This window comes from Protomyctophum bolini, assembly GCF_963924005.1.
Source record: "Protomyctophum bolini genome assembly, chromosome: 14".
Taxonomy (NCBI): Eukaryota; Metazoa; Chordata; class Actinopteri; order Myctophiformes; family Myctophidae; genus Protomyctophum; species Protomyctophum bolini.
The window spans coordinates 7,574,034-7,601,902 of record NC_137875.1 but is presented as its reverse complement, the minus strand read 5'-3'; the positions used below and the strand labels follow the sequence as shown (position 1 = coordinate 7,601,902).

At 40.7% G+C, this 27,869-nt stretch overlaps 2 protein-coding genes across 2 annotated transcripts; both read left to right on the top strand.

The window, feature by feature from the left end:
• The first annotated feature begins 1,433 nt into the window (after positions 1-1,433).
• Positions 1,434-5,928, top strand: LOC308328158 (glutathione S-transferase omega-1-like). The gene is made up of 6 exons (XM_080781888.1): positions 1,434-1,601; positions 2,778-2,886; positions 3,958-4,180; positions 4,623-4,724; positions 5,021-5,127; positions 5,497-5,928. Exons 1-6 carry the CDS (start codon positions 1,574-1,576, stop codon positions 5,645-5,647), a joined length of 720 nt encoding a protein of 239 aa, XP_080638014.1. The 5' UTR covers positions 1,434-1,573; the 3' UTR covers positions 5,648-5,928.
• Positions 5,929-9,724: 3,796 nt separating this feature from the next.
• On the top strand, positions 9,725-27,522 carry LOC308328699 (potassium channel subfamily K member 1-like). The gene is made up of 4 exons (XM_080782765.1): positions 9,725-10,345; positions 16,279-16,432; positions 18,433-18,674; positions 24,473-27,522. The coding sequence occupies exons 1-4, from the start codon at positions 9,889-9,891 to the stop codon at positions 24,763-24,765; spliced, it is 1,146 nt and encodes a 381-aa protein (XP_080638891.1). The 5' UTR covers positions 9,725-9,888; the 3' UTR covers positions 24,766-27,522.
• The last annotated feature ends 347 nt before the right edge of the window (positions 27,523-27,869 follow it).

Below are 27,869 nucleotides of genomic sequence, written 5' to 3'. Positions count from 1 at the left end.
TAATTAATATCCTATATCTGTTATGAGTTTCTTTGGTTATGTTTTGTCTATGTCTGTGTCTAAAATGAATAAAGTACAAATCATGAAAAGAAATCTTAATATCCTATAGTGCATTTATTTAGATTTCAAAATAGTATTGGCTAGGCTACTTACTTACTGTATGTTTGAACAGAAATAATGGCTCGTCCGCAGACCTGCTGGACACTCGATTCCGTCAGTGGATCAGCTGAATTATATCTGATCTGCAGGTAGGCTACAGCAGCGTTTGAAGTGAGAGGTGTGTTCAGTGTTGGACATGTACAGTCACTGACTGTCAGGCCCCCTAGGGCTAGGGCACTGTTTTTCTGGCAAATCTAAGCTATAAAATTTAAGACGATCTCTTCAAAATAAGAATACCCTATAGGTCAGAGGTAAAAAAACGTCACATGTCCAGACTAAAGTGGACGCTGGACAGAAATCCCTTCTAGGCCTATGTATCGACTAGTATCCACATCCTCCGCTAAGCAGCAGAGGTGTAAAAATAAATTTGCGTATGTCACACTAGTCGATACATAGCAGGGATTTTTGTCCAGCGTCCACTTTAGTTTGGAAATGGGATGTGTTTTTTTACCTCTGACCTCGCTCTATGGAGTGAATTTTTTACACCTCTGCTGCTTAGCGGAGGGTTTGGTGTTGTAGAATGTAGAGGAGGTCTCCCCGGACATGTGCGTATGTCACACTAGTCGATACATAGAATGGATTTTTGTCCAGCGTCCACTTTAGTCTGGACATGTGACGTTCTTTTACCTCTGACCTCGTGCCAAAACATTTTTTACACCTCTGCTGCTTAGCGGAGGGTGTGGTGTTGTAGTAGAGGAGGTCTCCCCGGACATGTGCGTATGTGATGAATTGAACAATGTGGACCCTGTTGTAAACAAGTGTAATGCTTAATTGGGTCGTCCACTCACAGTTGACAGTCTCTGTATTGAGTTTGTGCTTAAAATGTACTGCAATTCTACAAACTGTTAATAAATATTTCAATCAATCAAAACACTATTCGATACATAGCAGGGATTTTAGTTTTTGCTAATTGCTTATTTTTACACAGAAACATAATGTGTGTCTTTACAATAACTGTAATGTAATACTAATACTGTTATGTGTCATGTAATAATTATTTAATTAAAGTCACATTTATTCTGAAAGCAACCGGATGTCTTAGATTTGCTAGCTCTCAAACAGGAATGTCTAGATTTGCCAAAAAGACGGAGCCAGATAGTTAGGAAGTGTAGCTCGGTTTCCATTGGCTGTTACTTCATCCAACACGCCGGTAATGTACAAGATGTACAAGCTCACAACGCGTAGCGATGCGGTGCCTTGTGAGCTGGTAGATCTGCTATTTTCGCGCAGCGCGCAACTGATTGTGTGTAAAAACCATTGCCTTTGCATAAATTGCAGCGGCTGCAGCCACATTGCTTTTGTTGTGTCCGTCCGTCTGACTTTAGCCGTCCTTACCAAGTTACCCTATGTACCTTACGAGAGAATAAAACCAGGATATAAATATTATATCATATTGTAACCTATACATTCCACAATGGCAGCACAGAAATCGTTCGCCAAAGGTAAGGGGCGCATTTCTACTAATGCAGGTGAAGTCACATATTTATGTGATGATTATTGCAAGCTGCAGTCTTGTTTAGATGCAGCAGGTTTATTGAAATATGCAAGTTTATACTACTAGATTATATTCTCCATCACAATGGAAGTTTGTTTTATATTGTTGCCATATTATTCATGTTGCACCGGTTATATACGTATAGCTGCTGAAAATGAGCTATGAGATTTTGTTCTATCTGGACATATTGTTCCTACATGTACAGTACAACTTGCTAAAGGTGACATGGATCGACCGTGAGTCATAACAAAAGGTGGATTACCCATTACAGTCACATTTCAATACATTTCCGCATTGCCTTGACGGAAGGTCCGCGCCCTAAGTGACCACTATAGTCTGTCATCAACTCATCAGTCATCATAAATGTCATATGACTCCGACAGTCTCAGTTGTGACATATTTGCAAAGTCATGGTGATTTTGCACTCAATTCAGTTTTACGCTTTGGCAGGAATTAGTCTTCCTATTTGACCAGAGATAAATACAAATCAAAAGCACTGAATTAAATGCTGTAGTAGTGTAGTTGTATGGATTAAATGCAGAATGCCATACTTTTTCACAGAGAGAAAAAACATGATGCTAATAATAGAGTGACCCTTATAGTGGATTAATGAGAAACGTCAAACGTGTAACTATTGTCTCAACAAAATTAATATAGCATTGCAATAACTTTAACCACTTCACCTTAATTGTTTATTCACACACATCAGATCTACAAGCTCACAACATGTCAAGTGTCATGATGCGATGCGTTGTGAGCTTGAAGAGAAAATATATTTTTAGCCTACTTAATGCACATTAATGAACATTAATGTACATTAAGTTAATGCAATCAATTGAACAGATCTCATGTTTGTAAACATGTCAGATTTAGCTGAAAGCTAATTTCCATCTGTAGGCCTGGCTACTAGTGAGTCCCCACAAATAAAAACACTACAAATATGGGGGCCCCGACTCCCTTGCAGAAAATATTTGCCAGTATGTCACTGTGGTCAAATATTTTTGGATCCTTGATCCTTGATCCTTGAAAATGATTGCAGACCACTGGCATATATAGCTCTGTATTTCCTAGATATTCCTACTAGAAGATGTGTAACGTGGTCATCTTTTTGTTTGTTTTCCAGGTAGTGCTGCCCCAGGCCCAGTGCCTAAAGGACACATCAGACTGTACAGCATGAGATTCTGTCCCTTTGCCCAGAGGGCCAGATTAGTTCTCCACGCCAAAGGAATCAAGTGAGAAACATTTACAGTACATTCAAAATATTGCACAGATTATTTAGTTTTATATTGTTGCTGTCGAGCAGAAACTCCATATTCAAACTTTTTGTGTATTGTTTTTCGTCAATTAACGGCTACATCATCACACAAAAGCATCAAAAGTAGTGACTCGTTTTGAGCTTATAGATCTGCTACTTTGAATCCTAAAAATACAGTAACAGTTCTGGACACCCGACACAGACCATATTGTATTATCATGTACAGCAGTAGCGATTGTTCTCAAAGTGGGGACCAGGGACCCTCAGGGATCTACTGTATTAAAAGGATGCTGTACTAGTACAGTATGTTGAAATGTGTGTACCTACTACGGGGTACGTAGTTTAAATGTTTTTGTTTTATTTTGTCAGAGCTGACTGTAGGAAGCAACACCACAGTCAGGAACCTGGGGGTCATTACTGATTCTGAATTAAATGTCGTTACACACATTGATAATGCCACCAAGACTGCCTTTTTCCGTCTTAGAAACATTGCACGAATCGTTAGACGATGCAAAGACACTGGTTCATGCTTTTGTCTTTTCGCGATTGGACTACTGCAATGCACTTTTCTCTGGCCTGCCAAAGAAAACAACTGACAGGTTACAACTTGTGCAGCCAGAGTTTTAACCAAAACTAAGATGAGAGAACATATCACTCCAGTTTTAGCCTATTTACACTGGCTCCCAGTTGTCTTTAGGATTGATTACATTTTGTTTTAACTTGTTTATAAAGCTTGAAATGGTCTTCCCCCCTCCTACCTCCTTGACTTCCTGCCTAGGTATATCCCAAACCGCCCCCTTAGGTCCGCCACTGCCGGCCTGCTTGAAAAGCCCCCAAAAATGGAACTTATATGGTGAAGCAGCCTTCTGCTTCGATGGAATAAACTCCCAATCCACCTTAGACTTGCACACTCACTTGACATTTTTAAAACACAGCTTAAGACTTTTTTACTCTGTTTTATGTTGTTATTTTTTCTGTAAAGCGCTTTGCGCTGCACTCGTGTCATGAAAGGTGCTCTATAAATAAAGTTTATTATTATTATTGTCAGGCATGAGACCATAAACGTCAATCTGAAGGATAAACCTGAATGGTTCCTGGAAAAGAACCCACTTGGCCTGGTTCCAACTCTGGAGACAGGTAGTGGTCAGGTGATCTATGAGTCTCCAATCACCTGTGAGTACCTGGACGAAGTCTACGCTGGAACTAAACTGCTGCCCGCCGATCCTTTTGAGAAGGCTCAGCAGAAGATGAGGCTGGAACATTTCGGCAAGGTAAATGTTGGCCAAACTGAAAGAAATACCAGTTTATAGCAGGGGTTCTCAACGTTTTTGGCTGGGGACCCCCGAAAATGCTTTGGCCATGTCTCTCGAGTCTCGACCCCCGCCCCACCACCAATACAAATTTACCGCTACAATAACCTTAATAGAAAATACATCGTGAATAAATACTGATACCAGATATAATCATTAAAGAAAGTTTATGCATGCACTACATGTACTATGTGAATTTTCCAGCCATTCAGTTGCAAAAATAAAAATAATTAAATAAAAAGATTTAGACTTTTTTTTTATAATCATTTATAATCATTTGGGGACCCGCAAAATCTTTTCGGGACCCCCCCCCCCCCCCCCTGTTTGAGAACCCCTGGATTATAGAAGCCATTCTGTTATTCGATTTTACATTATACATTTTCTATGTATCTTGCACTCACAGGTAACGCCATACTTCTACAAGATCCCAATGGGCAGAAAGAATGGTGAGGATGTAACTGCACTGGAAGACGAACTGAAAGACAAGTTTGTCAAGTTAAATGAGGCAAGTTGCTATTTTGTAAAAGCATGATCAGAGCCCCAGAGAGTACATAAAATGAACTTAAAATAATTATTTATTTAATTTGAATTTTAAATGAAGCAATCGTGAAAAGAAAAACACAGCACCATCTTTGTTTCATTTCAGTACAGAATCTGTTCTTGAGAGATTACTCAAGCACAGATTCCGAGAAACTAACAGCAGAGGGCACTGTTTTTTCTCTTTTTTGCCATGGAGATAAAAGAAGAAAAATAAAAGACAATGTTGTGTGGTAAATAAAATTACAACTGTTTGTTTTTCAGGACTTGGTAAAAAACAAAACAAAATTCTACGCTGGTGATTCCATCTCGATGATCGATTACATGATGTGGCCGTGGTTTGAGAGGCTGGAGTTGTTCGAACTGCAGCAGTAAGTATTTGTTATGGAAATAGACTTTTTATTTTTTTTTATTTTTATTATTGTCCGGGGACAGTGTTGGAAAGTAAATAAACACAGCAAGTACTGTACTTAAGTACAACTTGTATTTTACTTGAGTATGTGCATTACTTTGTAGGATATAGATTATTATTACAAAACAGCCCTATTTTATATACTTGCAAGGAGACGATCTGCTGTTTTCAAAAGATTCGATTTTGATCCATTTTGAAAAGTTATGGGGAAAAATATATATATCATTCTGCATAATGACTACTTTACCTCAAGTAATTTTTTGAATTCTTGATACTATATATGATATACTATAAGTTAATGATTATATTGAATTCTCTGTGTTTTCAGTTGTCTGGATGGAACTCCAGAACTGAAGAAGTGGACAGAACGCATGTTTGAGGATGCTACTGTCAAAGCCACCATGCACAAAGTGGACACTTACAAGGCCTTCTATAAGTCTTACATGGAAGGGAAACCTGACTATGATTATGGCCTCTAGACGAGACCTTTTTTTAAAAGGGAGATTCCAGGATTACATTTCAATAATGCTATAAAGAGTCTGAGGGACACCGCAGAATTACAAGGAATTGGTGGTAGACCATGGGGATATGCTTATGATGTAATTAGAGGTTTATGTTAGTGTTGTATTTTCAACATCCAGATTTTTCATGCGTTTCTTTTTTTATTTTCTTTTTTTTTAACCGTACAGTTGCACTTAAAGTGGATGTAGATTTATACAATAAAGACTACATGTGTGTCATCATGGCACCATGCACTTCACTCATTTGAAGTTGATACTGCTTTTTTACAGTGCCACTTGAACTCCATGTATGCCTATTCTGGGTGAACATAATCGTCAGAATTAGCTTGTAGATCTTTGAAGAGATTTGGTGTACCATGGACAGAAAAAGCGGTCCAACTACTCAAAGGACAAATCAGATCAGTTTAACTAAGAATAGTGTATGCACGTGTCATCATCTTACCTAGGCTGGAAGTTATGCGGGAACGCCTTCTGAGTGGCAAAAACAATACGTTCTGGCCTTGACAGCCCATACTGTAGTACATCCAAACAGAAATGTCCTATATCTGATTGCATTTAACAACGTTAAACTCACTTACTGTCTATAGAGAGTTTAAGAGGTTAAATGTTTTCAAACCTTGCTCCATGGCACACCAATGTGTGTAAATACAAAATAAACGTCATGGCAAAGAAAAAGTCTATCTAAGCTTAAAAAAGCATCATATTGTAAGCTTATAGATCTGCATTTTTGCACATTCTTAACAAATGGAAAATAAAACAAAAACTTTTAAAATGTTCACCTATATAACGACATGCCCAAAATAGGGATGCCAGGTTTAGAGTGACTCAAACGATATATCCGTTATAATTTTCCTCTATTTGTTCACGCTGAATATAGTACATTTAAAAATAACTTTTACAATATTGCAATAATGTGGTCACAAATTCCTAAAGCACAGCTGGACTCACGGCACAACATATATGAGAACCACTGGTTTTAAGATTATTTCCTGAGTGTTCCCATCCCAGGCACAGACTGAGGGGGAAGGGCTTGTTAAATCCTGTTTTGATTTATTGATTGAAATATTTAACAGTTTGCAGAATTACAGTACAATCCGAGCACAAACTCAATACAGTTCCGTACAGCCTGGTTTATTATATTCCACTAAAGCCAAGCGAGGCTTAGAATGGGCGGATTTAGCGAGCCAGGATCATTTGGGAAAGGGGTTGTTGTCCAGACAGGGGCCAGACTGGTGAACTGTGGGTCATGTCATGGGTTCAATAGTGGGTGAAACGTTACACTGGTAATATAATATAATATAATAATTCTTCTTAACCACTTGCACGACAGCAAACCTATTCTGGGGAACATTCACCAAAAGTAGCTGATCTACAAGCTCACAAGCTGTCATGATGTTGTGCAGCCTATATATTTTGGTTCTTTGATTTTATATAGTGCTTAAATGAGTCCTTTAATGCAGACTGATAAAAAATAAGGCAACATAAACCCATAATAATTGAATAAGTGTGGAAAACATAATTGGTTTGTGATCAGTTTGACTGCTTAGTGTACAGTAAAGACATCAGGATTAGGTTAAACCTGGCTGTTAGCCTAGTCCGGAGCAAGTCCAAAGCATTCGTTTCCATGGGAACTAATGTGGCATTGCTTTCATGAAACCGAATCAAGCCTCAACATATCCAGGTTAATTGGCCAAATTAATCTGGCAAGATTAACCAGTTTTCATGAAACCGGTTAATCGCTGATCCAGGCTATAATAAACCAGGATATCTGTTAAATCCGGGTTTAATCGCTAATCCAAGTTTCGTGAAATTCAATTCAAAAAGAAAATATATAATTCTGCATAATGACTACTTTACCTCAAGTAAAGTTTTGAATTCTTGATACTATATATGATATACTATAAATTAATGATTATATTGAATTCTCTGTGTTTGCAGTTGTCTGGATGGAACTCCAGAACTGAAGAAGTGGACAGAACACATGTTTGAGGATGCTACTGTCAAAGCCACCATGCACAAAGTGGACACTTACAAGGCTTTCTATAAGTCTTACATGGAAGGGAAACCTGACTATGATTATGGCCTGTAGACGAGACCTTTTTTTTTTAATTAGGTGCCGCCCCAGCCCACCATATACCCTGCAGACAGGTGCCGCCCCAGCCCGTAGGAGTACCTGCTGTAGAGGTCTGTTTGTTTTGAATAATTCATTATTATAATCTCTTCTCCCAAGGCGTTTGAAAAGGTACCACGTGCTATCCATGTGATGTGTAACAATTGTTGTTTGGCCCTATAGGCCTGTTTTTGGTTCACTGTTTGTTTTAAGCTTTTATGTACTTGTTTTAAGTAAATATTGTGCAAACTAAATAAATAACTGTTTTATTCCTCAATACCCATAGCCATATACAATGTTATTTCATTGTCATATAGCCTATGCAAAGATGAAAATGAAAGCCTGGTACCGAGGTTAATGCAAAGCTAATAATAATCTCCTCTCTGTATAAAGACCATTGGAAGAAAATAGTTTTATATAGGCCTATACTTTTTACCTCATTGTGGGCTACCCCTGATGTGTTTAAGTTTGTGCTATTTACAGTTCTCATGCTATATTGTGGTTATTCTGGCTGAATCAGGAGAGAGAACACATTTGTCAGCTTCGATTTTAAGTGTTGCAGTTTCAATTTAGTATGCTCATTTCTTTGTGTCATCATCACTTCCCTATTTAACACTTATTTTAACCATAAAATATCACTTACCCTACATTAATAAAGTTATTATTATTTAAGTAGTCCACAGTATTAATTGTACTCATGTTCCCCTCATTACCAGAGCTCACAGGTGACAGATGTTGATGGTGCGCTGTCAGAGGAAAAAAGGTATTTCATGTGGCGTTCTGCAGGGCTCCATACTTGGGCCTCTTCTCTTACATTAACGGAATGTTTATATCAATATTGACACGCTGCAGTGAAATTCTAACTTGCTCTAGGCAAAACAGATGCAAACTTGTTTTCCTCAAAGTAAAGGCCAGTCCACACACCAATGGACTGCCATTTGAGGACACCTTTTTTATTATTTGGGAACAAAAGGGTATACAGTATGTGATACCATGCAAGAGGCAAGAGTTATTTTATATACAGATATTTCTCTTTGGAATGAGCTACCTCTGTGTGGCAGTCTCAATCTAAACTGTCCTGTATAAACTGTTAAAACACTGTAGCCTAATGGAAAAAGCTACAGGCTATAGTGATGTACAATTTGTGTTTTTTATGGTTTTACATTTGTAATTTGTTAGGGTTTTTAGGTGGTTTTCAATGGTTTTGTGTTTTTTTATGAGTTTGTGTGACTGCCATTTATTGGTGTCATTTATTGGTGCTATGGATGAGTTTATTGGACTATAATATTTTATTTATTTATGTTGCCGTAGATTAGAAGAACCTCAAGCAAGTGTTTCCTATACATGTTTATCCTGGGTTATTGTGATTCATTACTGATTATATCTTTATACCCAAATGAAATGAAATAGCAAATTCAGAATGACACTACTTGTGTGTGTGTGTGTGTGTGTGTGTGTGTGTGTGTGTGTGTGTGTGTGTGTGTGTGTGTGTGTGGGGGGGGGGGGGGGGGGTCCAGCAGGGGAAGTGGGTTTACCCAGGCTAGGGGTAGTTACCATACCTGTTTAGTAGGCTACCTGTCTAACATTGTGACCGTCCCTCCGAACCATGGGGTATATAAATACGCCTGTCCCCTCGAACCATGGGATAGTCTATGTACCACCCCACCTGGAGTAGACAGGGAAGAGAGACTTGACGATAGACAAGTCTCTCTTCCCTGTCTACTATTTTTACTTAACAGATCTACAAGTTTACGCGGCTGCGTTGTGAGCATGTAGATCTACTAAAAGTAAAAATTAAAAAAAAGAAACGCCACACACCGTCGTACGACGACGCACAAATCAAGCACCGGACGTCACCTAATGACGTCACCCTTCCTCAGTCCGTTTCTCAACTGCCACAGCCACATCACTATCACTGACTGACACACAAAGAGGCAAACGAAAGGAGCTTTTTTAGGGGGTGTTTGTCCACGAAAGGAGCCGTTTTAGGTGGGTTTTAACCGTGAAATGAACATTTTTAAGAGCCCTTTGTCCGTGAAGGAAGGGGCTTCATGTATGAGGCTGAGAAAGAAGACATTTCTGGGTTTATATGAGTAGATTTTTTGGAACGACACCTAAAATACTAGCCTCGGAGGAGAGGACGGAGGAGGCTGAGGAGCTCTTTTCTTTTCTCATAGATGATCATAAAATGCTTCAGTCGCTAAGCAGCGTGAATTCGTGCGCGCGGCTCCTCCGCACGCACCGCTCGTCGTGCTACTTCGTGTCGCTGGTGCTGGGCTACCTGCTCTACCTGGTGTTCGGCGCCGTGGTCTTCAGCTCCGTGGAGCTGCCCTACGAGGACCGGCTGCGGCGCGAGCTGCGCGACGTCAAGCGCCAGTTCCTGCGGGACAACGAGTGCCTGTCCGAGGCCAGGCTGGAGGAGTTCCTGCGCCGCGCGCTGGAGGCCAGCAACTACGGCGTGTCCATCCTCAACAACGCCTCGGCCAACTGGAACTGGGACTTCACCTCGGCGCTGTTCTTCGCCAGCACGGTGCTGTCCACCACAGGTGTGTGTGTGTGTGTGTGTGTGTGAGTGTTGTCCTTGGATCAAAATACGGTAGTCAAGACTATCATAGATGTATTTGATCAGACTCGATAAAAATACATAATAGATCGTACAGTTGAAGTGTGTGTGTGTGTGTGTGTGTGTGTGTGTGTGTGTGTGTGTGTGTGTGTGTGTGTGTGTGTACACTTTTGTTTTCTTTCTGGCATTCGACTAGTCGCTAGACCGATGCCAGTTTCATTGTTTACCTGATATCCTAATTTCCTGATGCACTATGGTTCACTTCTCTCTGCATAAAAGACAGTTATTACAGTATGTATGTGATACTTTTTCTGCCTTAATTGTCAGTCACTGTGGATAACAGCATAGATCTAATTAAAATGCTAATAATGGCTATTTCTAAATATATATATATTTAGTTCTTATATGCTCTTTCTCCTTCAATAGTTTTGTTGGTTTTTGACCAAATTATATAAATGCACATTACAAAGACACACACGCACACAAAATATGCTCTTAAAAAAGGCCAAAATTAGAACGAAACTGTAACTTCATTGTAAAAGAGGAAGTATTTTGACAGCCCGACATTACAATAATAAATAAATAATAATTGTGTCTGCTGCACTCCTTTGCAGTGTATTAGTCACAGACTAGTGTACATATTTGCATTGCATATCATATCGTTGCTGTCGTTCAGAAACCCCATATCTTCATTAAGTTAAATTTGTGCCCTACCTCAACCTGATCATACTACACAAGTCGTCATCATCACATAAAAGCATCAAAAGTAGTAGCTCAAAAAACTTTGTCCTAGCTTGGAGTACCTTTGTGGAGTTTGTTGAGGACTTTCCATTTCAGTGAACTGTAACCCGTACTGTGTCTGACTGTGCCCAACTATGTCCCTGTCCTGACTCTTATTTATTTATTTATTTTTTGATCTATGATTGTCCACTGCTTTGTCCCACCACTTTGTTTTGTTTTTTTTTGTTTCTAGCCTAGGGGGGAGGGGGGAGGGGGGGAGGGGTCGTATATGTTTGTGTGTTTTGTGTGTTTACTTACATACATGTAATACAATGTATTATCAAAGTGTAATAACGAAAGGAAATGTAAAAATAAAGTTTACAAAAAAAAAAGTAGTAGCTCAAAAGTAGTAGTACAAGCTCGAAATGCGGTTTGAGCTTGTAGATCTGCTACTGTAGCTATATTTGAATAGTGATCGTTTGGGACGTGAGGTTTCCACCCGACCAAGACGATGTACAGTACAATGAAATGTGGTATCTGCAATTCTGCATTTAATCCATCAGTGTCAGGAGCGGTGGTGAGCACTACAGGGGCAGTGCTTTGGGGAGAGCAGTAAGGGGTTAAGTGTCTTTCTCTGGGACACTTTGACACATAGGCCAGGGCCGAGATGCGAACTGGGGCCCTTTCTGTTTCCCAGGTAGCCTCTCTACTCACTCGGCTATGGCCGCCCCAGTAGGCCACCCTATGAGGCCACCTCATCTATTCTAGACACGGAGGTAGGTTCCCAACCTTATAGTAGGCCAGTGCTTCTGAGATTCTCAAATGTTTTAATTTCAAGGAAACAAGTAACTTTGAGAATGTGGTTCCATTTGTACGCTGCAGTTGCAGACCAGTAAAGGGTCCATTTGCACTCCTCTCAAGGAACCCCAAAGGCCCCTGGTCCCCACTTTGAGAACCACTACGGTAGGCTTCCTCGGCTAAAAGGTAGGCTCCCCCTATAGCCACCAACACATCACTGAACAAAGAAGGACCTGACATAGCTTCCCTTCAGATGTACAAAGTAACTTCAAGGAGCACTTCGCCCCATTTTCAACCTATCTATAATTGGTCCTCACTAATCTGGTTCATAAGATGGCACATTTTTTGTCTACTCGCACTGTGTCTCAGAGGAGGGCTGTGGACAGATCTGAAACCTGCCTAGTGCCTATCAGTAACACCGTTAGTTGGAAAGTTTCTATATTCCAGGAAACGAAAGGCTTAAGTTAGGTTTCTATTATCTTGGAATCCTCATCGTCCTCATCATAAAGTCATGGGTATAGGCACTGGGCAGGCAGGCTTCTGAACTGTCCACAGCCCAGTGAGCCCACCAATGAAACACCGAGAGTGAGCAGACTCATAGTAAGGACCAGAGACGAACACTAAACCCAAGCGTTTAGGTTCTAAACACTTATTTGTAACACTTTTTAAACGTGTCGCAGTGTTTAGATTATAAACAGAAGAGCATGTTTAAATATGGTCATCTGGTAGGCTAGTAGCATAAGCAGAGTACAGTACTGTACCCTACCTGGCAGGTGAAAACAAGATTAGTATTTGAATGCCTGTAAGCTAGCAATCAACCCAGCAGCACATCAAGAAATTAACCTGTTTAAACCGGGAAAGCATTTGTGTCATTTTAGATTTTAGTGTTGGCTATTCAAAATAGCAAATATACAAGCTCACAGCACGTCACTTTGTGCCACACTGTGAACTTGTACATTCTGCTGTTGAAAGTGTGAGAACTACTGATAGGATAGAGTAGGCATCATGTCTTAAAGCAGCACTATGTAACTTTTTAACAACTACCTAGCATGTTAACACCGACAAATTTATAAAGTTACATGTTTAAGCAACAATAATCATCCTTCCATCCATAAATGTATCGACTCCTGGCATTTGCCAAGGCACCATGGCAGAACTCCCAGTCAAGGTGAAGAGACTCTTGGGTAATGGTAAATGGTGCATTTATATAGCGCCTTTATCCAAGGCGCTTTACAGAGATTGTGCATTACCTTCACCTATTCACACACACATTTAATTTCACACACTGATACCGGAGGAAACCATGCAAGGCACCAACCTGCACATTGGGAGTAATTAGGGGTTCAGAGTCTTGCTCAAGAACACTTCGACACTAACTCTTGGGGAGCCCGGGTTCGTACCGATCATCCGGTCACTCTACCCCTGATCCACTGCCGATGTCAAAGAGCTTGGTTAAGTCATGTTATTTGTGTCCAAAGTGGCCACACTGATACCCTAAAGTTTAGGGTATCCGTGTACCTGAGGACCTACATAGTACAAGTGCTAGTGCAGCTATGGGTTAAAATCAGCCCCACCTTTAGCAACTGCAACAACAATAAGGGCTTTTCATGCAGGAAGCGATTGACGTGGCTTGTTATTCCATTTCCTTTTCAATGTGAGGTGAGCGGGCCGGGCAGGTAAGGAGGCGTGGGCAATCTGACCGCCCGGCCGATGATTGTTCATCCCCAGTGAGCGCGCTCCCATGAGGGTGTAGTGTTTGTGTGATGGTGTCACACACTCACGTACCGTACTTATTCTGACATTTGGTATTACACTCAACTGGTATACATTTCCCCCTTTTTTCCCTTTTATTCTTAGGTAAATAGTAATTAAATTAATAATAATAATTAAGAGTACTTCTTCCTGCGTGTCTTAATCCAAACAGCATACAATCCAGGGACAGTACATGCCACAGGCTATTGTCTCTACACTATGTACTGTATATTCTGTGCAAACAAAGATTTTGTTTACTGACAGTGACTAAGTATGTAAGCAACTATGTATTCATGTAAAATAAAACGTATAAATAAGACGTGTGAAAGAAAAGCGCTCTATTGTCACCCTAACACGATACATATTATCAGCACACTTTGCCCATATTATGACTCGGTTGGTTCCATCATTCAAAACAAAATGCAGTGCATAGGCCATCTTTATCTTTTCTTATCTTGTGTTGCGCAAAACACTATGATTGGCAGATGGCATGATTCAGTTTCTTGGAAGAACTTTAGTCCCTGCCTTGACTCCCTTGACAGCATATGGTAGTATTTATGCTTGAGGTGTCAGAATACAGGACTGGTGTATCACCTGTGTACAATAGGTTCCACATTAGGTTTCCTCAGGAAGTTTTGTCCCGTCTAGGGCTGCTACCATAGAATATATTAGCCATTATTATTTTTTTGGTTATTTGTAGTGATGTACCGAATATTTGGCAGAAAATGGCAAAAAAACCCCGGCTATTTTAACTATTTTTTGGGGGACATCTGTGCCTAATTATGGCATAAAATATGGACAGATAATTTCATGAAATGATTGATTACAACAATGATTACCGATTATTTCATACAATCAATTACATCGATTAGTTCAATTAACCATTGCACCCCTTTGAGCTTTCCTGAGGACCTGTCAGTATTTATCTTTGATGTTTCAGAATACAGGAATACACAGATTATCAGCCGTTGTAGATCAACCTGCCAGTTCCTTTAGGTTTCAAACATCACCTGCTGTAGAGAGCAGCAACACACCCTCTCTGTTGACTTGCCCACTAAAACTGGGAAAGTTTCTGTCACAGAGTGGCGCGCTACAAGCTTGTAGGTCTGCTATTTTTGAAAAATCATGAAAATGCGGCACAAATCTTTGAATATATATTCTTTCAGAATATTTTTTTTTAATTCAGGCCTAAATGGGTTAAACATTTTTTTTTTTTTTAAGTGTGAGAACTATCGATTTTCTTTTGAAGGTATTTGTAGAATCTGCCTCAGGTCTTAAAAGGGTAGACACACAGGAACCGTCATGGTGCTCTGTCTCGTGACGGGACCGGTATAGTTAGTGACGCTCTGTGTTCATACCTGACAACATGCCTTGATAACAATGCGGGCATTTTCACAAGGTGATGATGATGTGATCTATTGTTATTATATATCGGGGTACCGTGACCACACGTTTTTGACTTGAGAACTACTTTTAACATGACCAGCTCAACAACATCTACAGTACCATAGTATAGACTTAACGTCTATTCTATGTAGATCTTGTAAACACACTTGGAATGAGACATAGTAAGGGGGGGAAATGTGTTTGCCTGCATGTGCAAAGTGTGCATACATCCTACGGCACTGTCTGTGTATATCATCATCTGTCAACTGTTCTGTAATAAGATGTCTACGATATTTGACTTTACTACAGTGTTTGTATCGGTGAGAAATGTATTATTTATTTACGCTAAAGACGGGAGGTTGGTCTGCATTCATGCGAGCCCCGGAAGTCATCGGTAACATAGCTCTAAATGCAACGGCATTAGAGCTATGGACCAGAGCCTAGGGCTCAGTATGACTAGATCATATATAATATATATCTCCTGTTTTGGACATAATGTACCTTCCACCCGACAGACAATATTTCACAGTTTCTGGTTTTGTTTCCATACGCTATGTCTATCTCAGTTTCAGTCAGATACGGTTCTTCTCGGAACCTAAATCTCGCTCTGCTGAGGAAGTGGTAATAACCCTGAGGTCTGTGCCAGAACTGATACTTTCAAATGTGTTCTAAAACAGCTGCTTGTTTGCAGAAGTGGCTTGTACTGTAGCACTGTATTTGCAGAATACAGAAATTAAACTGAATAGGGGACTCCTCCTCACGCCCCCACACACACCCCCCTCAAATAATGAGCATGGTCCTGTCAGAGTGCCATGGAATGTTTAACACTGTCGCTAAGTCCACTTGACCAGAACATGATGTCATCTTCTCTTTTCATAGTAACACCAACACCTTCTCCAGAACATGTCACCTTCTCTTTTCACAGTAGCACCTCGTTGTTGTACAAATAATTGTGATTAAAGATGTAAATGGTATTGGCATTAACCCATTAAAACCGGTCTGTGTCATTTTAAATTTTAAACACTTAAACACAAATTCTTTATACTTGGCTGTTCAAAAATTGCAGATCTACAAGCTCATAGTGCAGCACTGTAATACTATGGCCATGCATGTAATAATTTAATTTAGTACATTAAATGTACGAATGTAAGTCAATCCACGAGCATGCAACGTTTTGCAACGCGATTTTTCAACAGAACTTACAGAGTTGTGTGTGTGTGTCTAAACAATCTTCTGTCTGTTGTGTGTGTGTGTGTACAGGATATGGCCATACAGCGCCGCTGTCCGACGGGGGTAAGGCCTTCTGCATCGTCTACTCGGTGATCGGCATCCCCTTCACCCTCCTCTTCCTCACCGCTGTGGTGCAGAGGATCATGGTCTTCAGCACGCGGAGGCCCATCTCCTACGTCAGCAGGTATAGGCTACTTAACTCTATCTCTACCGCTAGCTGTTCGCATAAACCCCAGTTCACATCAAGGGAAAAGGCTCGCTCAAATCAGGCAGTCTTTTAAAGGTTCAGGCGTGTGCTGGGTGCAGATTCAAAGAGTACATAATAGAAAAGAGAATAAGATCCGCACTCTCAGTTGTAGTAGGAGTCTTGTTTAATAATGATAAAGATCCGCAGCAGCAGTCAAGCCAGACAAACGCGTTTGCCTCCCCCCCCACAGGCCCACACTCACTACACACACTCGAGTATTATTGGAACAAGCACACACAGTGTTTACCTTTCGTCAGAAGCTTTTACATGGCGGCAGCGTCGCGGTAGCGAGGCACAAATTAAATCCGAAACGTGGATGGCAGAAAATCCACCAAGGACAGCGATCCTGGAGTCCGATTTATAGAGGTTTGAAAATCCTCCTTTCAACTGGTTTGCACTGAGATTATATTTGCAATCCCATAGTTGGAACGGTGTCTCATTGCTATAGGAACCGGACCAATGTTAAAAAAAACAAAAACGTTGACACCCGTTTAACTGGAAATTACGACGGCCAGATTCGGTCAATGGTGAAGTTACCGCCACCATCAGGACTGGGTGTCTAAGTACTTGCCCCGTTAAAGTGAGATATATTGTGATATCACGGATGAATAGAGCTGGTAGAAGGCACAATCCACTGTTAATTAGCGTGGCCATCAAGGGGTTAATTAAAAGTAGAGCCCGACCGATACATCGGTCGCACCGATGTATCTGTGATTGTGGGTGCCGATGCCCAACATCGGCCGTGTTTATTTAATCCAATGTCCTGACTCCCGATGTTTATAGTCATTGACATGTAGCGCAGCAGCATGCTCCGCTGTTCGGTCACTCACTCACTCACTCACTCACACACAAGCACAGTTGGCACACTCAAATCTGGTAAAGACTTTAAACAAACAACGTGTACATTCTCTTAGTCAAACATTTCTCCTTCCTATGTCTCTCCGTCTCCGTGCGTCCTCTCTCTCTCTCTCTCTCGGTATCTCCTAATTATTATGGTCCGCAGCTGTGCACGCATGCAGACACAAAGACACACAGAGTGCTGATCTGGCTCTGACAGAAGCAGAGCTGAGCTCCAACAAGCAGTCACAATTTAAATAGGTCTACTGCAGGATAATTACCACACTAAACAAGACAGTTTGTTTTGTACAGTGCAGATAATGTAAGTGTTCTTGACTTATTATTATTATTGTGGGTTTGATTTTTTATCATGCAGCGCTATCGCGATAGCCGATCTACAAGCTCACAACGTGTCACGTTGCGAGTAGAGCGCTGCTGATTGACAGTGCTTTATAGTGTGATGTGTGTGTTCTTGACTTCTTGTTCTTAATGTGGGTTTATCAGAACACGAGCACACTACAATCTTAATCGTCTAGGCTACTTGTATAACGTCAAATAAATAGATATTAACAATAAGGTTTGTACAGTAGGTCTCTCTAAAATCTGTATCAGCATCAGACCCAAACATATGGCATCGGTCGGACTCTTACAGAAACTATAGTAAAATACGCACATCACTTCGTGGAGGTGCTGGGTTCAAAAAGTAACATATGAAAAGAGAAGGGAACCCGCACACTCATATGCTCCAAAAGATACATTTATTGACGACGTTTCGAGCCAAGGCTCTTCATCTGGTCAAACTCGGTCGGACTCTGCCTCTAATTAAAAGTATCAATGTTACAACAAGTAATAAGTGCAGTACTTAAAGTAAATGTACGTGGTTACTTTACACTTTACATTACTTTACCCCCGTCACTGCAAAACATTTATTTAAAAAAACAAACAGTGTATATATTTTTAAATCTGAATAGCAGATCTACCTGGAACCGGTGTGAAAGAGTACAATTATTATTATTATTGTTGACAAAATGAACTGTAGCTTTAGTCGACTAAAACTATAACAATGTGCCGTCCCTGCATCCCTGTCTGCCCACCTCAAGGCGCTGGGGGCTGTCCAAGCCGCTGGTGGCCATCGTCCATGCCATGGTGCTAGCCGCGGTGGCCGTGGCCTGCTTCTTCCTGGTGCCGGCCGCCATCTTCTCTGCGCTGGAGGAGGACTGGAACTTCCTGGAGTCCTTCTACTTCTGCTTCATATCGCTCAGCACCATCGGCCTGGGAGACTACGTGCCTGGCGAGGCCCTCAACCAGAAGTACAGAGAGTTCTACAAAGTGGGCATCACGTGTGAGTATATAGTACCGATTTGATAGGGCTGTCGCGAAAAAAGGAAAGAATTTTGAGGGCACCGCTGGCCAAGCGGTTTTAAGGCACATACCACATATAGGCTGTCTAATGCAGCCTGGCGGCAAGTCGCAGTTTCGAGGCCCGAGCCCAACGACCTTTGCTGTGTGTCACTCCTCATCTCTCTCTCCCCGTTTCCTGTCTCTCTCGACTGTGTAATATCAATAAAGGCAGAAAAGGTTTCCTAACCGGCAAAACCAACATTTCTCCTTTTTTGACAGGTGTTATTTAACCACAGAAACCCTAGTGTCCCATCCTGTACTGAGGGGCAAACATTTGTCGTAAATGGCAGGTCTACATTCTACAACCTCACAACGTATAATTCATATATTGTGTAGTAGAGAAGGTCTACAAGCTCACAACATATAATTCATATATTGTGTAGTAGAGCACAAACGGAAGAGGACCGAGTATAGACCCCTGGAGGTCTCCTGGCAAATAAAGGTCATTATTACACACCAGGAGTGACACAAATAAACGATATATGAAAGACGCGATTATTTCACAAATTCACATCAAAACGTATTTACTTGATTATTGTATTCGAGCTGAAAAAACTAAATGAATCTGTCGATTCATTGCCTCGCTATAATGGCGCTCGGTGTGCATTCATAACAATAACGGCAGTTTCAATCAATGCAAATGAATCACACAAACTCTCGGTATATATGGAAGTAAGTATAGTTTTAAGTATTTTTTTTAAATCACCGAAAAAGTTATCGATTGAATATTAGAAAATAGTCAAAATGGTACCAATTGGCACTAGGTTAGATTGTCAGTAGATTGAAGATTGTACAGTAGATTTTACAGTATGCACAGCCATGGATTCTAGCAACCGGTTGATTCTGGGCATTCTGAATATTGCTTCATATATTATCCCATTCTCGGGGCGGGAAACCCTTTTGGCGTTTTACCCCTTCGGGCCGGGAACCCGGCCTGTACAGTACGTATGTACAGTATTCAAACATTTAAAAAAGATTATCCTGTTTTTCAGAAAACTTGTATACGTGTATTGAATATGAAATGCCAGCAGATATTTACAGTTCTGTTTCCCTGAAGGCTGTGTGTTTATTTGCACTGACAATATTTAACCACTTCAACCCTGGCGTTCATAATTCACATTCAGGGCAAGTTCGTTTTTTCTTTTTTTTTTTACTTGCTCTACAAGTTCTCACGCAACGTATTGTATTGTATTGTGAGCTTCTAGATCGGCAATTGTAATTATCAAAAATATATCTTTATAGTGACTGGTGAATGTATGCCTGGCCTTGACATAGTCTTTGACAGGTTGTTAAAAACAATAAACACCCACAGAAGTGGGTGGCACGGATAAAACACGGGATGTCACAAACTGAACCGCCCCAAAAGCGGACATGAGCTTTAGTGGTTCTCATCGTGCCGTCGCGTCCCGTTCGCCGTCCTGCCCCCGCTCCTTCCAGCGCTTGCCTGAGTCCATGTGAATGCAGCATTAGACCTCCTCTGTCAACTATTCATCATAGGCACGGTGACCCTGACCTTTGGCCTGCGTACTTGTATTCCAGGTGATATGTGGACGATATGTAATAATTCAGTCAATGGCAGTCTAGCATTGGATTTGAGATGGCATAACTTGGCATACGTCAATGGCAGTCAATGTGTTTTAAGTCTGTGCAAATGGAAAGAGTCCACCATCATCGGCTCATTTAGTTCCATCAGCTAAAGAAGTAAAATGTGAATGCTCACTGAGGTCTGTTTCATTTTGCAGCACTCTGTACTACACAAGGCCACATGCTGTTTTCCTTTTTCTTTCACCAATTATAATCTTGGTTCATATTTCATTTCTATCATATTTTCACTCTTCATTTACATTGATTGTTTTGTGTTACTAACTTGTGTGTTACTCATCTGGTATTAACGTCTCTCTGTTGTCTCTGCCAGGGTTGTTTAAACTAGAAGTAGAGAAATAATAGACCAGAATGATGGGGGTGGTTCTAAGCTTCTAGCACAACGAATAATCTAAATTGAAATGGTATATTTGAGAAGAAATAACTTCATACTTTGATGAGCCATGTGCAAACAAAAACATTTTTTACAGTAGGTACGTCTGTTACCATTGAACTGCAGCCAAAATAGGTTGTGTTGCTACACAACCTCGCACACAGGTAGCGCATATGCAATCATTTATTGAGACATAAAACAAAAAAAGCTAAGCGTTCTATGCTTTAGTTTCTTTTAATGTGTTGATAAATTATTGCATGGGAGACTACACTATATTTTGACAGGGATGGACAATTTCTTTTTTTTTAGACCTAGATTTTCCAGACAAAAAATATATATACCCACAAATGCTCAAGTAAAGTACATACTGTAAGTTCATATAATTGCATTTAGTAAATATACTTTGGTACTGTCGATCACTGTATTTGTATGCTTGTTTGTGAAGCATGGAGTAGCTGAATAAAAGTAAATTAAATACTTTTAACTAACTAAAAATGCAACACCGCTTAGCACACAGCTTTGCTATGCTATTGCTTTGCTGAAAGAAGCAAGCTGTACACTGCCCCCTGGTCTCCTTGTAGATCATTAACACATTCTGTGTGGCTGATTGGCTAATTAACCATGCTGAAGGTAAGAGATGATTTTCAAATTGTGACTTTTTCTTTTTCTTTCAAAATCAACACTATAGGCTCTCCATAGTAGGGCTGGGCAATATATCAATATTATATTGTTTTTGGATATTGTGATATGGCACAAGTGTGTCTTTGCTGGGATTTAACTACTTAATCCCTATTCTTTCTGCATTTTCAAACATTTTCTAAAATGGCCAAAATACCTGATCTAGAATACAAGCTTGCAATGTGTCACATTGCGACGCATTGGGAACTGGTAGATCGGGTAATTTGGCTGTTTTATGATATTATCGTCACTCTCGATATAAGCAAAAAAATATATATAGTGATATTCCATATTGCCCAACCCTACTACAAGGCCTACTGTATCTGGCATAATCCCATTTCCGCTTTGCGTGTGTGTGTGTGTGTGTGTGTGTGTGTGTGTGTGTGTGTGTGTGCGCGCGCAGTGTATCTGACCCTGGGTCTGGTAGTACTGTTGGTGGTTCTGGAGACGTTCGGTCAGCTGAAGCCGTTTAAACAGCTCAGGAAGTTGTTCTACCTGAAGAAGGTCAAGAAGGTATCGCATCACATGATGTGGTGAATGTTTGAGAGACGTAGCGTCTCGTTGTCGAGGGTCTGAGAGTGTTCTCACAGAGGGCTGTTGTTTAGTCTTGCCTGCAATACAAAGCCAACTGCTGGTTTTGATTTTTCTTCCCGCAAATAACTTTTGCTTCACCTTTTTTGTTGATTGATCATTTTCCGGTACAGACTGGTGTTGGGGTGTCAAGCGTCTTCTTGTGCTCCAATCTCTCTCTTGTCTCTGTTGCCTGCGTTCTTACCGTCGACAAGTGAATGATGGGTTTGGGGGAAAGACAATGGTGAATAACACAACTTTCTAAAAGGAAAGGGTCTGGGTGCAAGTCTGGTGGGGGACTGTAAACTTGCAACTAAGGAAAAAGAAACCATGGCACTCTTCTGGTGGATTTAAGCTAGTGGCTAGTTCATAATAGAAAAATAAAAACTGGGATAACCCACACGACCAGTGGTCGCCGGTCAGTAACTTTGTACTGCAAGTTATTTGACATTAAAATAAACATACATTGTTGTCTCTCTCTGACATTGAACAGCAACCAAGAGTTTGTGTTGTTGGTGTTATTTTGCAAGTAGACCGTAGCCATGAAACTGTTACTGTAGCGCCACACACACACACACACACACACACACACACACAAAGCCTCACTATTTAACTTTTAAAAATGAATACAATGCAATTTTGTCCAATTTGAATGGAGTATTGAGACACGTGTCAAAGGTCATGTCTCGAATTCTTTCCCCAATTTTCAAGTTTCAATTTATCCCCAGAGCAAGCAGTTATTAGCTCAATCAATGGTGGTAAAAAAGAAAAACAGCACTTAAATTCTTTCAGCGCCATTGCCGTACATCTAGGTCAATTGAAGCCTATTTTTTGACACACTTCATACCTAAGGAATGTGCCACTTAAGTTAACTTGTCCCTACGCATTTGCGCCCTGTGGCTGCGTTGCCTTGTGTGGTGGTATCTGTGTCGTTGTGCAAATTGTATGTACAGTCTCTCTTTGCCTGCAAATTGTATGTACAGTCTCTCTTTGCCTACAAATCATGATGTTTATAAGGTTCTATAGTGGCGGCCAGTGTTCATCTGTGGTTGGCCAGTTTTGATCGATTGATTGAACATTTTATTTCACAGAATGTAGAATGAGTGCATTTCAAAGGAATGTACAAGTCAATACAAAAACTGCTACTTCTCTACCTTTTGTGTTTTATAATTAGAGCCCTACTTGATCATACTACAGTGTCACACAAAAGTGACAGTAGCAGATCCTTCCCGACATGTTTTGAGCTAGTCAATCTGCTACTTTTAGCTATTTTATTTATTTGAATCCTGAAAACTTAAAGTAACAGTTTTGGTCATATGAGTTTTCCACCCGACAGATGATATGGTGGCCTGGTGGGGGGTAATATCCACAATATCCAGGCATTGCTTTCCCCTGCTTCTCCTTTCTTGCTCTTCAAGTGCAACTTCAAGCCTTAGCAGTTATAGCACACTGCTCTGCTTCTGCAGCAAGCTACACACTGCCCTCTAGTGTTCCTATAGGTCAATAACAGTTTTTTTTATAGTATTTTTACCTTTGGCAAAAATAAACAGTGCTGTGGGAATTGTACAGACTCATGAGTGCATGCAGGTTACTCTGGGCCTACTCTTCAACTATCGATTATTTATTTTCTGTTTAAAGTATTTATTTGAATTACCAAAAAAAACGTACTCGTTAATGTATAACTAATCAATGCATAAAATCCAAGTACCGGTATTTAAAAAAAATGAAAGCTATTAAAGTTTAAGTTAAAGTCCTGAATTTTGTATGATTTTCCCTGCGCCCTGCCACTCTCGCCTTCAAGCATGAAGGCATTAATAACTATAGCAAGGCAGAAGAGGCCCGAGCTCTCATACACAGCTGGGAGGAAGTCGAGGAACCATCACCTTAATATACAGGTCTGTGGTCTCATGATGAAAACTGAAATCATTGAAATATAACGTGCATGAAACCAACAGCGACTGCTATTATTTGGGGGTGGGAAATGTTGAGAGCTGCTGTTATACAATTAGATGGAGAACATGAGTGTTCCTAGAATGTGTTTGATTTCTTGCTTGCCGGGCCAGGGCCTCAGCAACACTTGCCTATGTAGTTTTAAGGTATATGTTTGTTTGTGTCTCGTTTCGGTATGTCCTCTAAAGTCCTATTTGTCACATTGCTGTATGCCAGATTTTATTCTCCGCATTTGACGCATCTAATGGTTCCGGTGAGCCACAGCCATGCCGAGCTCAGGAATCATTTGTAGTTTAACCCCCCAATTCAACCCTTGATGCTGAGTGCCAAGCAGGGAGCCATTCCATTGGCGCCCGCTGAAATAGCGGTCCAGGCGCATGCCACTATAGGCTCTGGCCTGACCGCACGTTGCGTGTTCGAGTCCCGTTCATGATGACCTTTGCTGCATGTCTCTCCCTCCCTCTTTCCTTCTTCACTGTAAAAAACAAACCTGTATTTCCCTTGTGTTCCTCTACATAAATAACACAACAAAATTACACTGTGTGTGTATGTGTGCGTGGATGCAGTGTATCTGATCCTGGGTCTGATCGTCATTCTGGTGGTGCTGGAGACCTTCTGTGAGCTGCAGCAGCTGAAGCAGCTGAGGAAGATGTTCTACCTGAAGAAGGAGAGCAAGCCACAGGACCGCCTGGCCATCCTGGAGCACGACCACCTGGCCTTCACCACCCTGTCCGAGAGCAGCGGCGTCACCACCTTCGCGGCGCCCGGAGGAGGAGGCGTCGAGGACAAGTTCCAGGCCTACCTGAGACCCGTGGTGGTGCTGGCCTCCAACAACGGAGACGACCACCTGAACGAATAACGTAACTACCACCCGAAAGGGAGGACAACACCCTGTTTTATTTTCTTCCAAGCATGCAAACGGTAGCAGCATAGGTGGGCCATAGGCCATAGGCACCTCAATGTAGACTTGGCTATTTTGTCCACTCCAAAATTTGTAATTGCGACTGTAGGTCGCAGATTACTATAAAAACCTGCTAAACCTGTCAGTCATTCCGTTTATTTTTTGCTCTGCTATTTATTTAAACTAGAGCGGTGCCCCTTGGGCACTGGCCTACTTGGAACGATGCAGGTTGGAAATGCATGCCCCACCCAGATATTATGTCTGTGTCCCCTTTATGCCCATATATGGAGTTCTTTGTCAGGCATTCCCAAATATGGAGTGTTGTGAGGTCAGAACAGGCCATCTCCATATATGGACGCTGGACAGGGGCCCTGTCCAGGCCCGGGCAGAGAACGTTTTGTGGCGGTTCTAGGCAACCGCGGGTCCGACCGACTCGACATGGGGCACTGCACTCCCTGCGGTGGTGTGGAATGCGCGTGTCGAATTTGAAGCCGGCATTAAATAAATGCTCGTGAACCTAGCAAGTAGCTGTGTCCCTCCTTTCTTCAATGCTATCATTTTGGACAAAATAGCCAATTTCACATCGAGGTGCCAAGATGTCCCTAGTGCCCACCTATCCTGTATCCATGCGAACAGACCTGGGGTGAAATAAGAGACATTGTCCGCGTCTCGTCACCACCTTCACCCCGGTACGTTTTCCTGCCTGTATTCAGGACGACAATGTGAACGTTTTATAAAGGAGAAATATGCACTAATGCACACCTTGTCGGAAATAAGCCGACCTACTAGCTCATGTGTTATGTATGTGCTTAAAGGTTGACTATTTCAGTCGTGCAGCATCACTGTGCAACGCAGTATAAATTAGGCTCCAGGGCAGAGTGGGTCTTGAATATTCTCATGCCAAGGGATCACCCAAATTCATGTATTTGTCCAACACAACATTTTAACAAAACTCAGCTGAACATATATTGCTGTGCAGCATAGACCAGTGTTTCCTAAACGATTTTTGATGTGAATTAAAGATGATGTATTTCAACAATGTCATACTGTAGCTCCGGACAAAGGAACTGCCTTCTATCGTATTTAAGATTAATGTATTGGGGAGACTGGCTCACAAGGGCACAGCTCCTTAACCTGCTGTATTATTTATTGGACGAGTAGGGAAGTTTTAGTATAGATTATCCGTCTCTGACATCGCAGTAAGTTATTATTTAAATTTAATCTCGTCACATTTCATATCATACAAAACATCATAAACGTTTACTGGTGTGTGGAATATTACCTCAACAGGTTGCAATGCAATTTTAAAGCCGTTCATATTTTAGTTAGCACTGTCAGTGTATTGACTTTGCCTGAAAGGGATTTATGTGTTTGTTTGTAAAAGTGAGAACTGATGGTATTCTTGAATCAATTTCGATAAACTAGAAGTTAGATTTTTTAGAAATGTTTCGGATAATGTGCAAACAAGGGGGTTGGACATTTTGCTATGAGCAAAAACTAAACATGGATGACAATTTTGTATCGTTCAAACACAATTTGAATTTTTTTAGTTTTCACTGGTTGTACGGAACTTTAACCGAAAGACGGAATATATTTTTAGAACATTTTTAGTCACGAAGAGGGCTATCTAATCACGTGTAGCCTAATAAAAGGTACTCTGAAGGGCTTGATATTTCTTTGTGTGTGTGCGCGGTGTCACGCATCGGGGGAAAAAAACAGATCTAAAAGATTATTTTTTTTCAGTGAGTGACACCCCAACACAACAAGGTCTAAATCCGGCTTGAGAAAATACAAATTAATAAAGGGACACTTGAAAACTGGAGGAATGCACTTGTATTGTAGTATGTTCCAGTTTTATTTATAAACATTTTATTGTGTACATCAGGGAATTTTAAGCTTTCACAGGGGATTTTGTGCATTTTCGAGTTTTACCATGTTTCTCCTCCATCTATTTTTTTATTTTTATAATGTTGGATTTAATTGAAAAGGGAAAGATATGTGCTGCTGTGTGAACGTGTCATCATGTCACTTTCCTCTTTTTGGAAAACTGAAGAGCCTTTTGTACAGGCCTGTACTATAGTTTTGATTGTAATGCAGACTTATTTGTTGAGTTTGGTGTGTAATGGTATATTTCATACCAGTGTATATATATTTGTTGTGCATTATTAATATATCGGCAAGGTGCATTAAGTTGCACTTATTTCTTTGTTAAAATAAGTGATAAATTGCTCTAAATGGCTATTCTGGTAGTAATCAGTAACATGGGTCTCCCTGTCTCTCCAGCTCTTTAGTAAACTCAAACTACATTTTCAGAATTTCAAAACGGGATAGCAATTTTATCCAATCAAGAGTGAGAACTTATACAGAGTACAAGATAAAGAAGTGACATTGGAGGTGATGACACAAAGAAGACAAAATTGGAACTGGAACGGTATAATATTGAAGCTGATAAAATGGGAACATTTGTTTTCAGAGGGAGACTGCTGTTACTGAACAAACACTCGCAATTTTCACCTAATTCTTAGTTTTAACCCAGAAATATCACATGCGCTACTTTTAACTTCTAGCAGTGGAGAAGGGACATTGTCTCATCTTCATTATTGCCTCAGTGTGTTTTTGTCTTGTTATTTGTGCACTTGGTGATGTTTCGTTTAGACTGGCAAGAAAAACATAGTGCTGTAGTGGGCTGTACATTTATTTTGTCAATAAATGTCACCAATTGAAAATTACATTTTGAATCCTCAGTTATTTACGTTTTTTTTAAATACATATTGATGGTAGTTGAGTACCACACCAATATTCAGTAACATGCACACGCGTTCTAGTTGGACTCAGTAAACATGGTTCATGTAACAGATAAAACATACTAAATGTTTGGTTACGATTGATTCACTGACTTCTCATTCCATGATCTGAATGAGTGAACTGGAGTTTCCAATCAATCTAATACACATTGTCGCTCTTGCAAAGAAACCTTGTATGTCCAAATAAAACTTTCCAGGAAATGGAAATTTGTTATAATAAGCCACAAGTGGAAGTGACATGTCTACAGTGTTGAGAGC